The sequence below is a fragment of the Nothobranchius furzeri genome, chromosome 12 (genome assembly GCF_043380555.1).
Source record: "Nothobranchius furzeri strain GRZ-AD chromosome 12, NfurGRZ-RIMD1, whole genome shotgun sequence".
In the NCBI taxonomy this organism is placed as follows: Eukaryota; Metazoa; Chordata; class Actinopteri; order Cyprinodontiformes; family Nothobranchiidae; genus Nothobranchius; species Nothobranchius furzeri.
The window spans coordinates 40164139-40175856 of record NC_091752.1 but is presented as its reverse complement, the minus strand read 5'-3'; the positions used below and the strand labels follow the sequence as shown (position 1 = coordinate 40175856).

Here is an 11718-nt window from a genome sequence, read left to right as displayed (position 1 = left end):
CTTTTGAAAATGGCTGAGAGTCACAAGAGAAAAGGTGTCTTCAAAGTTTATTCAAAGAAATAAGACCAGAGTGTTTTTAGGAGACTTCTTTCAACGTTGGCGTTCGCTGAAAGAGACGGTTGGGCTGTCCACAGATGCTGCGGTTGCCTGTTTTTCTGCTCGACAGGTAAGCTAAAGTTCGGCATGCTATTTGGAGGAATGCATTTGAGATTACTGCTAGAAGAAATGTAAGAAAATAAAACCTGTTTTATATTTGTGTGCGCACATCAGCTTCTGAAATATTCTACTGGCCAAACAAAGCATGTTCTCTGCTGACGTGATTCCAACATGGCGGCGCCCTGTCTGCATGTGAAAAAATAAACAAACGGCGAGAGAGCTGTAAATAGGGGAAATGCTTCTACTTGTTTTATTGTTGATGCGTCGCCGCGATCGTCATTTCAAGTTTCGGAAAGTATGTGTACGTGGCTGCAAAGACGGAGCGGTCTAGGATTTTATGCCTATCTACCCAAAGAGATGCGCTTTGCTGGCACAGAATCCTTCCGACCGTTCTGCCGTCTGTATCCTGAATCCTTCGAGAGTGTAGTGGAAACAGTCGCAAAGCACCGTTTATTTTTTTTTTACATGCGGACAAGGGACTGCTGCATCTGAATCTGAACACATCTTTGAGCGGAGACATTAAAGACAACGTCCTGATGCATGAATCAAACAATAAAGTAAAACACGTAAGGGAACGTCATATTTAGTATATCATACATTTATTAGAGGTAGTTTCAAATGTAGAGCTGGATGACCTTCAGAAGAATATACTTTAAAGAATATCTGTGGACATCCATATGAAATATTTGTTATATTTGGATTTTGTATAAACAAAGAACTAATATGTTTAAAATTCTACATTTGTTACAGCTATGATATCATCACCTCCACTCCGCTGACTCACACTCAGTGGTCAAGACCAAAGCCTCCAGATGTATCAACAATTCAGGATTCACTGTCGGATCGGTAAGTTCCCAGCAAACAAACTGAGTTGTGCATGTGCGTAAGAATGTTGGATAGAAAAAGGCATACCAGTTACCATGTGTGTGTGTGTGTGTGTGTGTGTGTGTGTGTGTGTGTGTGTGTGTGTGTGTGTGTGTGTGTGTGTGTGTGTGTGTGTGTGTGTGTGTGTGTGTGTGTGTGTGTGTGTGTGTGTGTGTGTGTGTGTGTGTGTGTGTGTGTGTGTGTGTGTGTGTGTGTGTGTGTGTGTGTGTGTATTACAGAGAAGCTGATAAACACAGCCTGGATATCTGGCACGGTGCAAAGAACCTCTGTAAAACATTCAAGCTGTATGTGTGCTGTTCCTGCTCTTCTTTTATTCTGGTAAAATACGGATTATTTCATTCCTATATTCTTTATTTATTCAGGCTGGACGAGAGAAGGACTGTGCCCCGCTTCTGATTTGGAACAGTGACGTTTGCAACCACTTTTGGTACTGCTGTAAGGACACCACATCTTTTTTAGATTTTATTGTGTTTTATTTCTTAGATATAATTTATAAGAAATTGTGGAAATGGTATTTTTCTAATAATTTGATAGTGAACATGATTCACTTACTTTATAAATTGTATTACAGGATCTATGGACTGGAATTCTGCATCATGTGACGGATGAACGTCAGTGGTACTTCGGGGCCTGTCGACATGGTCCATTGGAGGAAGATAGGGATAAAGAGTGGATTCCAAAGAGCTCTGCAGCACTAACAAGACTCCAGAAGATAGTTTTTGATGAACGCTGGTTGAAAAACATACCAAAGTATCTGTCGTTCAGGTATAAATAAATTTATTTGTATTCTAAATCACTGTCTACACCAGCCAAAAGCTCTTTTTATCAGATTCTAGTACATTTGTCCTTTCTACCTTGTTTTTAATAGATCTACCTCAGACCTGGAGTCCTTTCTTAACCACATTCTTATGTATGCCTCCAAGCGTTTCTCCTTCACACCACCAGAGAAAACAAGACATTGGACCAAGTTGGCAGGGCTGGATTATAACTACCACCTACACCGAGGAGAACTAACCAAAGCAGATGGTTCACATCAGTACGTTTCTTGTCATAGTCTACCAGCTATACTGAAGTCATTTTGTTTTCACTGTAAGGAAGATTTTAAACATTACTTGTGGCATAAATGTAATACAGAATGCGATTCCTCCAGCTACATCTTTTTTTTTTTTTTTTTTTTTTTTACGTGCTGGAGGTGTTGGTGGAGCCGTGGACCAACGCCGGGGGAGCACACAGCCAGCCTGGTGCCCACATAGCAGGATCGGTCCGGCTGCGTCTCCCAGTCCAACCTCTCATCTGGCTCCGGGAGGGTGGAGAGGAACGCCGAGGCTCGATAGCGGCGTGGCAGAGTTGAAGGAGGACGAGCCGGCTGGAGACTCGGGGTGAGCCATCGGAGCAGGTACTCCCAGGGGAGAACCTCCCCACTGGATCCTTCGGGAGGTCGGTTCATTCTGTCACGGTGCAGGTGAGTTGAGCGGTTTGTGAGGATCCAAATGCTGGGGAGGAAGCAGGCAGGCAGGCAATCTGGACATGCAAAAGGTCTTTTAATAGTAACTGCACACAGGACATGGAAACAATGAACAGACAAAACACACAGAACTGAGAGGGTTTAAATACATGAGGGCTGGGAGCTTGGGTGATTGGAAAACGAGAGGCAGGTGGGAGCAATTAACAGCATGACTGAACATATCAAACATTTTCTGGTGGATGTATGCCTTTCATAAAACATTGATTTTACACGTAAGAGCTAATAAAAAAATTCATAACCGTTTGTTTATATTTCTGCATAAATTATTTAAATACATTCTTGCTGAGGTAAATTGTTTATGTATTTATAAATGTAAATAAAGTTGTGTTTGAACACCTAACAAACCCTGGAAGACTTTTTTAAATTAAAACCTGGAAATATTACATATTTGAAGTGTCAGAATACAACCGTGTAATTAATCAGGTTATGAGTGTGCAAGTAAAGCTCTTGAGGTCTTTTTTTTAGGTCAATTACAAAAAGATGTATTAGGCATCTACAAATGTTTTACACTCTTGAAGGAAGAAAGCCTACATACTGTCCATTTGGATCTGGGAAACCATCTCTAATTTTCCACACACAACATGAAGGTATAACAATTCTAACACCTGGTCCCAGAAGGCCATACTGCCAGACAATAAAGTTCCTGTATGCTGCATAGCGGAACTGCCTATGGCTTTCTCCTGGATCCCAGATGTCAGCCTCCGCTCTAAGGTCGTTCCAGATTCGTCTGGCCAGTCTCCATGCACCTTCATTCAAGATGTAGAAGTCCATGTGTGGCAACAGTGATGTACAGTTCTGTGGTTGTTGTTGACAGCATTTTTGTTCCAGCGGTGTTGCCATATTTCTGCACTGTAGACAGACACACCAGCTGGGTGACTGTGGAGGACAAGGTCCAGGTTGAGGGTGATCAGGGGTGAGAATCATCAGGTCAAAGATGAGACTAGGTTCCCGTGTGATACATCTTTGTAGAAGCTGTTGGCACTCTTCTAGCGTCAGTCTCTTTATCCTAGCCTGTGAATGCAAAATCACACTTTTAAATTGTGGTGCTTGGCTAATGGTCTCATAAAACTTTCAGATACTACATGTTACAGGCAAAAGGACCTTGAGTGCAAAATGTTTGGAATAAAATGAAGGAAGTACATTCACAACATGTTTCTGTGTATTCACTGTAGCACAATGTAACTCATAATGTTGGATGGAGCAGAGTATGTTATGAATACGTTAGAATAAATCCACATAACATTTCACACATTCAAAATCGGGATAATCATACAGATGAAATAATTGGACTCGTAATGGAGCAAATGTAAAATAAAGGTTTTGCTTTTGGCGTTTTTTTTTTTTTGCGCAAAATTATGATAAGTTAGTAGTTAGAGGTGCACGCATACCTCTTCCACTGCCACCAGCTGTTGCCGGAGTTGTTGGACCCTTTCTAAGTCATCCCGTGTAAGGTCAGCGAGCAGACCCTCGCGGGTTCTAGCTCGACATCGACCTCTGACACGGCCGCCTCCTTCCTGCTCTCGGCTGCCGCGGGTTGTTGAAGCTGTGGCTCTTCCGGTCCTGGATCGTCTCACTCTGTCTCTAGGTGCACCCCCCTCATCCTGAATCTTGGTCGGGATGGACTGGGCACGGGCTCGTAGTCCGTATCGGAACCAACCAGACTTTCCTCAGGAAAGCTCTAAACCAATCAGCAAAACAATATAACTTATATGCTAATTGATAGCTTTATTGTAATGCTATAGTTAGATATGAAGATGCTCGTAATGCTACATGGAATATAACTTACTGGTGGAGAATCCAACATTGTGGGAAAAAAAGAATTTGCTAGAGGTGCAAAGCCGGCAGTTGCTTGGAAACAGAGCGTGCACGAGCACGCTCCACGGACTGGTAGAGGGGTGCGCATGCGCATTTTAAAGAACGTTGAGTGGGCGGTTCTTCAGAAACATCGATTGCTACACCTTTAATTTATTTATGTATTTGTGTATGTATTTATTTATTTATTACATTAATTAGTTAATTAATTAAAGGGGTAGAAGCAAAAGGGGTAGAAGCAAGTGCCTGCTTCTACACTATAGTACTACTACTACTACTACGTTACGGAACTTAGCTTGTATGACACATCAAAGGCCAGTGACGTCATCACTTAGCTGCATCACTGTATTACCCACCTCTCTGAGGGATTCGATCAGACGGCATCTGACTTTGTGACAGGTTACGTGTTTTCTCACTCCCACCACAGAATTTAATTTCTTATCTCAGGATGATTCAAGGACCAGCTATGTCAAGACAGCAGAGACAGCAAGCTCAGAAATACGAGCAACTCTCGTATGACCCATCAAGGCTCGAGCAAATTACGCTTCTCACAGAAGAAAATAACAAACTGAAAAGCAAACTTGAAGAAACACAGGAGCACTTTAGCAAGGCTACAGGACTTCCACTTGATGGATACCAGCTGAGACAACGGTGTATTAACTTGGAAAAACAGCTTCAGGCTTCTCAAAATCAGCTTATGGAAAGTGAGTCGATGCGCATAGCTGACAGAAACTACATTAGCGAACTTGTTCAGAACATTGAAATCCAGCGATCTGAGCTGGAAATTGCAAAGACCAGTGACTGGAAACGAGTCGATGTTATAGCAGATGAAAAAGACACGCTGTTTAACGACATTTTAATCAAACTGAGGCACTATAAAGATGAAATCTTTGGTCTCCAGGCTGCCTTTAATGAGTTCAGTGGGTGGAAAGGTCAAATTAAAACCATACATGGTAAGACAGACGCCTTGACCAGCTCGATAAGTCACCTAGAGGCGAAGCTAAGGGACCTGGTGAAAGAAGGTGAAGACATGAGTGTTTCCAAACAAAACGACACCATAATCAATGTGCCTTTATCAGAACTGAGTGATATAAAAGAGAGAAATATAGATTTAGAGTCTGAAATTAAAGGCCTGACCATAAAGAATGATGAGAATGAAAGACTAATTCAGGAACTGAGAAGAAAATTGGAAAACAGCCACAGAGAAGAGGAATGCAATTATTTCAAATCAACAATTGAAGAGTTGCAGACATCCGAGGCAGCGCTTCTAAAGGAGGTTCATGAGCTGAAGGAAACGCGCTCGATGTGCAATGAAAAGATTAATAGTCTTTCTCAAACCATCGAAAAGGCTGAACGTGAGAAAATGAGTGCAGAGAAAATTTCTGAGGAGCTAAAACAGATAAACGAAAAATTGCAGATAGTCTCCTCATTTAGGGACAGTTACCAAAAGCAGAAAGAGATGAACATTCAAGAGCCTCACTTGCAGAAAACGATAAGTCTGCAGGGGCAACAGATCAAGCAGGATGATTTGCAGGGAAGAAATGAAATGCATCAGTCTCTTAATGATAAAAATAAGCTGAAAAAAGATTCTCAATCGTCCGAACTTCAGTTAAAATTAGATAAATTAAAGATGAAGCTAGAAAACAAACAAGAGCAGTACAAGGAGCTTCACAAAGACATCTGGAGTTTTTTAGAAACTGTTTCTGATAATGCAGGAATCTTACTGAATAAGAAGGAACCTGTCAGTAATCAGATATCAACAGCCTTGGAACAAATCAAAGTTTATATCAATAACACTTCGCAGGGCCTCGTTTCTCGCAGGAATTTACACAAAAAATTAGCAGCGAAAGCCGCCGCTCTAAGGAAGGCAGAACAAGAGCTGGAGTCCAGTAATAAGGTTATAGATGAGCTGCGTATTCAGCTCGAGGAGATGAAACAAAGGCACAACACGGAACTAATTGAGCTGGAATTGGCTTCACAAGAAGGAATTACAGAATATATCAGGGAAATTAGCCAGCTGAAGGACGCAATTAAAACTGCAGAGAATGAGCTGGAATACTTAAAAAGTCCAGATTTCAAGCCAGACAAAGAACTCCCGAAAAAGGTGGAAGAACTGACTCTAGAGCTGCTGATTAGCAAGGGAAAGCAAAAACAGCTTCAGAGAATAAACGACAAGCAACAGAATGAATGTGAGGAGCTCAGGAAACAAATCAGTCAACTCAGCGCCGATAATGGGAAGTCAAGCTCTGAGGGAAAATTTGAAGAGAGATTTTTGAAGGCACAGCCTTCCAAACCGAAGACGGTAAAAGCGCCTCTAAAGAAGAATGGAGGGGAGAATGAAGTGCTTTCGCCAGGGGAAAAGGCTCCTAAATATCATGCAGGGATTCAGGAAACATCAAAGAATGAAGAAATGTTCACAGACCCATGGTCTTCAGACTCTGATGATGAAGTTCAAACGAGCTTTTACAATGAAATACATCCCAAAGAAGACAGTTGCTCCAAAATACCAAAAAAAATGGGGCCTGAGGTGGTAAAGATGGACACTTCTCCAAAGAAAACTGAAAAAGATATTGACTTATTTTTACCTGAGAGATGGTCTCCGAAAAATCAAGCCAAAACATCTGAAAACAGCAAAATAAGTGAACAAAGCCCACTATCCAGGTTCAACCCCAAACAAGGAAAAACCCCTTTACCTTCAGTGAGAAGCAGACGTACTGATCTCCCCCAAAACGTTCTACCAGTTCCTACAGATGAATTTGAAAAGAGCTTTGGGAATGAAAAATCTCCCAGGGCACACAGATATACAAAATCTACAAATGAACTGGGGGCTGAAGTAAAAAAGATGGACACTTCTCCAAATAAAATTGAAAAGGAGAAAGAGTTAATTTCATCTGAGAAAAAGTCTCATGACGAGTTCTTGGATTCATGGTTGAAGGAATTTGGTTGGTCTGATGATATCACTGAAGACAGATTGTTGCCAGGCTCCGATAGTGGATCTAGGAATGAAACATCTCCCAAGGAAGCCAAAAGCATGAAATCTTCAAAAGAACTGGGGGCTGAAGTAAAAAAGATGGACATTTCTCCAACAAAAACTGAAAAGGATGTTGAATTATGTTTACCTGGGATATGGTTTAAGAAACATCAAGCTAAAACATCTGAAAACAGCAAAATAAGTGAACAAAGCCCACCATCCAGGTTCAACCCCAAACGAGGAAATACCCCTTTACCTTCAATGAGAAGCAGACGTACTGATCTCCCCCAAAACGTTCTACCAGTTCCTACAGATGAATTTGAAAAGAGCTTTGGGAATGAAAAATCTCCCAGGGCACACAGATATACAAAATCTACAAATGAACTGGGGGCTGAAGTAAAAAAGATGGACACTTCTCCAACGAAAAGTGAAAAGGAGAAAGAGTTAATTTCATCTGAGAAAAAGTCTACCAACGAGATCTTGGATTCATTGTTGGAGGAATTTGGTTGGCTTGACGATATCACTGAAGACAGATTGTTGCCAGGCTCCGATGGTGGCCATAGGAATGAAAAATCTCCCAAGGAAGCCAAAAGCACGAAATCTACAAATGAACTGGGGGCTGAAGTAAAAAAGATGGACGCTTCTCCAAAGAAAAGTGAAAAGGAGAAAGAGTTAATTTCATCTGAGAAAAAGTCTACCAACGAGATCTTGGATTCATTGTTGGAGGAATTTGGTTGGCTTGACGATATCACTGAAGACAGATTGTTGCCAGGCTCCGATGGTGGCCATAGGAATGAAAAATCTCCCAAGGAAGCCAAAAGCACGAAATCTACAAATGAACTGGGGGCTGAAGTAAAAAAGATGGACGCTTCTCCAAAGAAAAGTGAAAAGGAGAAAGAGTTAATTTCATCTGAGAAAAAGTCTACCAACGAGATCTTGGATTCATTGTTGGAGGAATTTGGTTGGCTTGACGATATCACTGAAGACAGATTGTTGCCAGGCTCCGATGGTGGCCATAGGAATGAAAAATCTCCCAAGGAAGCCAAAAGCACGAAATCTACAAATGAACTGGGGGCTGAAGTAAAAAAGATGGACGCTTCTCCAAAGAAAAGTGAAAAGGAGAAAGAGTTAATTTCACCTGAGAAAAAGTCTACCAACGAGATCTTGGATTCATTGTTGGAGGAATTTGGTTGGCTTGACGATATCACTGAAGACAGATTGTTGCCAGGCTCCGATGGTGGCCATAGGAATGAAAAATCTCCCAAGGAAGCCAAAAGCACGAAATCTACAAATGAACTGGGGGCTGAAGTAAAAAAGATGGACGCTTCTCCAAAGAAAAGTGAAAAGGAGAAAGAGTTAATTTCACCTGAGAAAAAGTCTACCAACGAGATCTTGGATTCATTGTTGGAGGAATTTGGTTGGCTTGACGATATCACTGAAGACAGATTGTTGCCAGGCTCCGATGGTGGCCATAGGAATGAAAAATCTCCCAAGGAAGCCAAAAGCACGAAATCTACAAATGAACTGGGGGCTGAAGTAAAAAAGTTGGACGCTTCTCCAAAGAAAAGTGAAAAATGAGAAGGAGTTAATTTCTTGTCTGAAAAAGGTGGAGGCTGGTTCTGAAGATGTTGAGAAGAAGAAGAAAAAGAAAGTTAAGTTTCTATTACAGTGCCTCTGAAGATAAAAATCATGCAGCGCTTCACAAAAACAAAAAATGAAAAAACATAAAATAAAAAAAGCATTTAGAAAAATTTTAAAATATATTTTAAATGAGCAAAAATAGGCAATTGTGATTAAAAAATATTAAGAAAGAGAGAGTGAACAGGAAAGAGGGAAATCAGTGGATCCTGAGGAAGGTGGAATAGGTGGGGAGAGCAGAATAGAGAGAGTGGTGAAGAAGGTCATACAAAAGCCAGCTTAAACAAGTGAGTCTTCAGCTGCTTTTTAAAGGAGACCACTGAGGAAGGAACCACGCACACAATCTGGTCTCAACCCCAAACCAAGACGGACCGTTCTACGTCCAATTAGAGGGAAACCTATTGAGCCAATCACCAAGAACGTTCTTCCTCCTGTAAAGTGGAAACCCATTATATATAGGGGAAAAGCCTGGACTTCCTTATATTTTGAAGGTGTTTCTTTTAGTTAGTTAGTTAGTTAGTTAGTTAGTTAGTTAGTTAGTTAGTTAGTTAGTTTTCTGTTTCAGTTTATATGACTCTTCCGTACATTTTTTACTGTAGAGCTACAATTTTTCAGCAGTTTACTCAAATGTGGTCAAAGCATTCAGCTTGGAAAGGTCGGCTACGACTTTTGAGTTTTTTAGTTCGTTAGTCAATAGATAAATCATTAGTTTGTTAGGTTTTAGATGAAGTACAAAAAAAGCATGTCATGTTCCCGAGCCGAGGTGAGTGACACCATCTCCACTCTAACTGTGATTGAGCTGATTTCCCTCAGGTGAGGAGCGGAGGGGGCGGCAGCTGCAGAAGATCCCAATCAGGAACTCGGGTTTAAAAGGAGGATGGAGACACTTCACTACGTTGGATGATTGCACCAGTTTAAGTAGCCCCAGCCCTTTGTACTCGTTCTTGTTTGCTCGCTTTGTCTCGTTATTGGATACTTGGATTTTGACCTCTGACTGTTTTTGGATTATCCCTTACGCCTTGTGTTTGTTTCCCTTCCTTCAGCATCCTCACTCAACCTGCTTCCCTCTCGCTGTTTTGTACTCGGGATTCATACACCACGTCCCATCCTCCTCCGTTGTTCCTATTGGCCCCTCTCTGCGACCTCACTCATCCAGGATCGCTCACCCTCTGCCCAGCGCTCACCTCGGCTCCCCCGCCTCCCTCATTCATCCCGAGCGCTACTTGGACTCGAGCTACACCGCTCACTCCCACAGGACTTCCCTGTGCTATTTTTGTTCCCGTTTAATAATAAAGAACTTTACTTTTACTCCATCTGCCCGACGAGTATTTATTCTGCATGTCTTGGGTTAGACACTTACCTCGAGTCATGACAGAATCATCCGGCCATCAAACTAACCCAGCGGAATCTGCACTCGCCGATCTGGCTACCCAGTTGTCGCAGCAGGAGCAGACTCTTCCCGTCCTCATGGAGCAGCTTAACATCGCTAACCAGCGTTACCAGCACTTGGAGATCGTCATCCAGCAGCTTCATGAGCGACTTCCTGTTCCAGCCTCTGCTCCAGCCTCTGCTCCTGCCCTTGCTCCAGCGTCAGCCACCGCTCTGGCGTCCAGAACAGAACCACCAGTTCACGCCTCTGGAGGAAAGGTTCCACCCGGACCGGAAGTGCGTGGTCCTCCGGAAGTCACCCACTTCCATTCGGCTCCACCTCTGCCATGTCTGACTTTCTCCGGTGAGTTCGAAGACTGTTATGGCTTCTTGCTTCAGTGCCACCTCGCTTTTGAACGCTCTCCGAGATCTTTTCCAACACACTCTATGAAGATCTCTTTTATTGTGGGACTATTGAGAGGCAAGGCACTTAGGTGGGCGGAGGCCAAGAGCGGGAATCCTGATTTCCTGTCAGGCTCCTACTCTGATTTCCTGGAGGATTTTAAATTGACTTTTTGTAGTTCTGAAACCACCACTGATATCAGGAAGAGACTCCTACACCTCTCGCAGGGACGGAGGACAGTGGCGGATTTGTCCCTGGAATTCAGGACTTTGGCTGCTATGATGTCATGGAACGATGATGCACTAAAGTCGGCCTTCATTGAGGCTTTGAGTGACCGGGTCAAGAACCACCTGGCTCTGTGCCCCGAGCCATCCACCTTGGATGGATTAATTTCGTTGTCCATCTCGATAGACAAGAGACATCGGGAGCTACAGAGGTCTTCAACGAGGGACCTGTCACCGCCACCTCCTCTTCATCGCTCAGCCCATAGATCTCCTCCTCCGGACTCTTCTGAGGAGCCTATGCAGTTGGGACGGACTCACCTGACGCCTGAGGAACGTAGACACCGACTCAACAAAGGACTGTGCTTACACTGTGGGCAACCGGGACACTTTGTGCAGACCTGCCCGGCGGCGTTAAAAGGGCGTGCCCACCAGTAGGTCCGGGAGTTCTGGTGGGCAGCTATTCAGGTAACAAAACCTCCCGTTTCCTCATAGACTGCCTTGTGACTTTCAATAGCCGTTGTCACCAGACGACTGCTTTAGTGGACTTGGGAAGTGAGCAGTCGCTGGTGGATCCACAACTAGTGTGTGAGTGGGGAATACCACAGATCTGCTCCCGGAGCCATTGTCAGTTTCCTCTCTGGATGGGAGGTCTCTGTCTACCATCACACACCGGACCCTACCACTCCAGCTCCAGGTCTCAGGTAACAACACGGAGATGCTCTCACTGTTTGTGTTC

At 43.1% G+C, this 11718-nt stretch overlaps 2 protein-coding genes across 2 annotated transcripts; one reads left to right on the top strand and one right to left on the bottom strand.

Annotated features, from left to right (window-relative positions):
* Nucleotides 1-1614: 1614 nt before the first annotated feature.
* Nucleotides 1615-4233, bottom strand: LOC129166962 (P2X purinoceptor 7-like). The gene is made up of 2 exons (XM_054750803.2): nucleotides 3955-4233; nucleotides 1615-3577 (listed from the first exon to the last, which is right to left on the bottom strand). Exon 2 carries the CDS (start codon nucleotides 3488-3490, stop codon nucleotides 3071-3073), a length of 420 nt encoding a protein of 139 aa, XP_054606778.2. The 5' UTR covers nucleotides 3491-3577; nucleotides 3955-4233; the 3' UTR covers nucleotides 1615-3070.
* Nucleotides 4234-4573: 340 nt separating this feature from the next.
* On the top strand, nucleotides 4574-10295 carry LOC129166861 (putative leucine-rich repeat-containing protein DDB_G0290503). Its single transcript, XM_054750416.2, has 2 exons — nucleotides 4574-9905; nucleotides 10031-10295. The coding sequence occupies exon 1, from the start codon at nucleotides 4827-4829 to the stop codon at nucleotides 8925-8927; it is 4101 nt and encodes a 1366-aa protein (XP_054606391.2). The 5' UTR covers nucleotides 4574-4826; the 3' UTR covers nucleotides 8928-9905; nucleotides 10031-10295.
* Nucleotides 10296-11718: the final 1423 nt, after the last annotated feature.

What these genes read in the sequence shown, in the direction of transcription:
- LOC129166962 (XM_054750803.2), bottom strand. Translation starts at nt 3,490, where the DNA reads ATGATTCTCACCCCTGATCACCCTCAACCTGGACCTTGTCCTCCACAG.
- LOC129166861 (XM_054750416.2), top strand. Translation starts at nt 4,827, where the DNA reads ATGATTCAAGGACCAGCTATGTCAAGACAGCAGAGACAGCAAGCTCAG.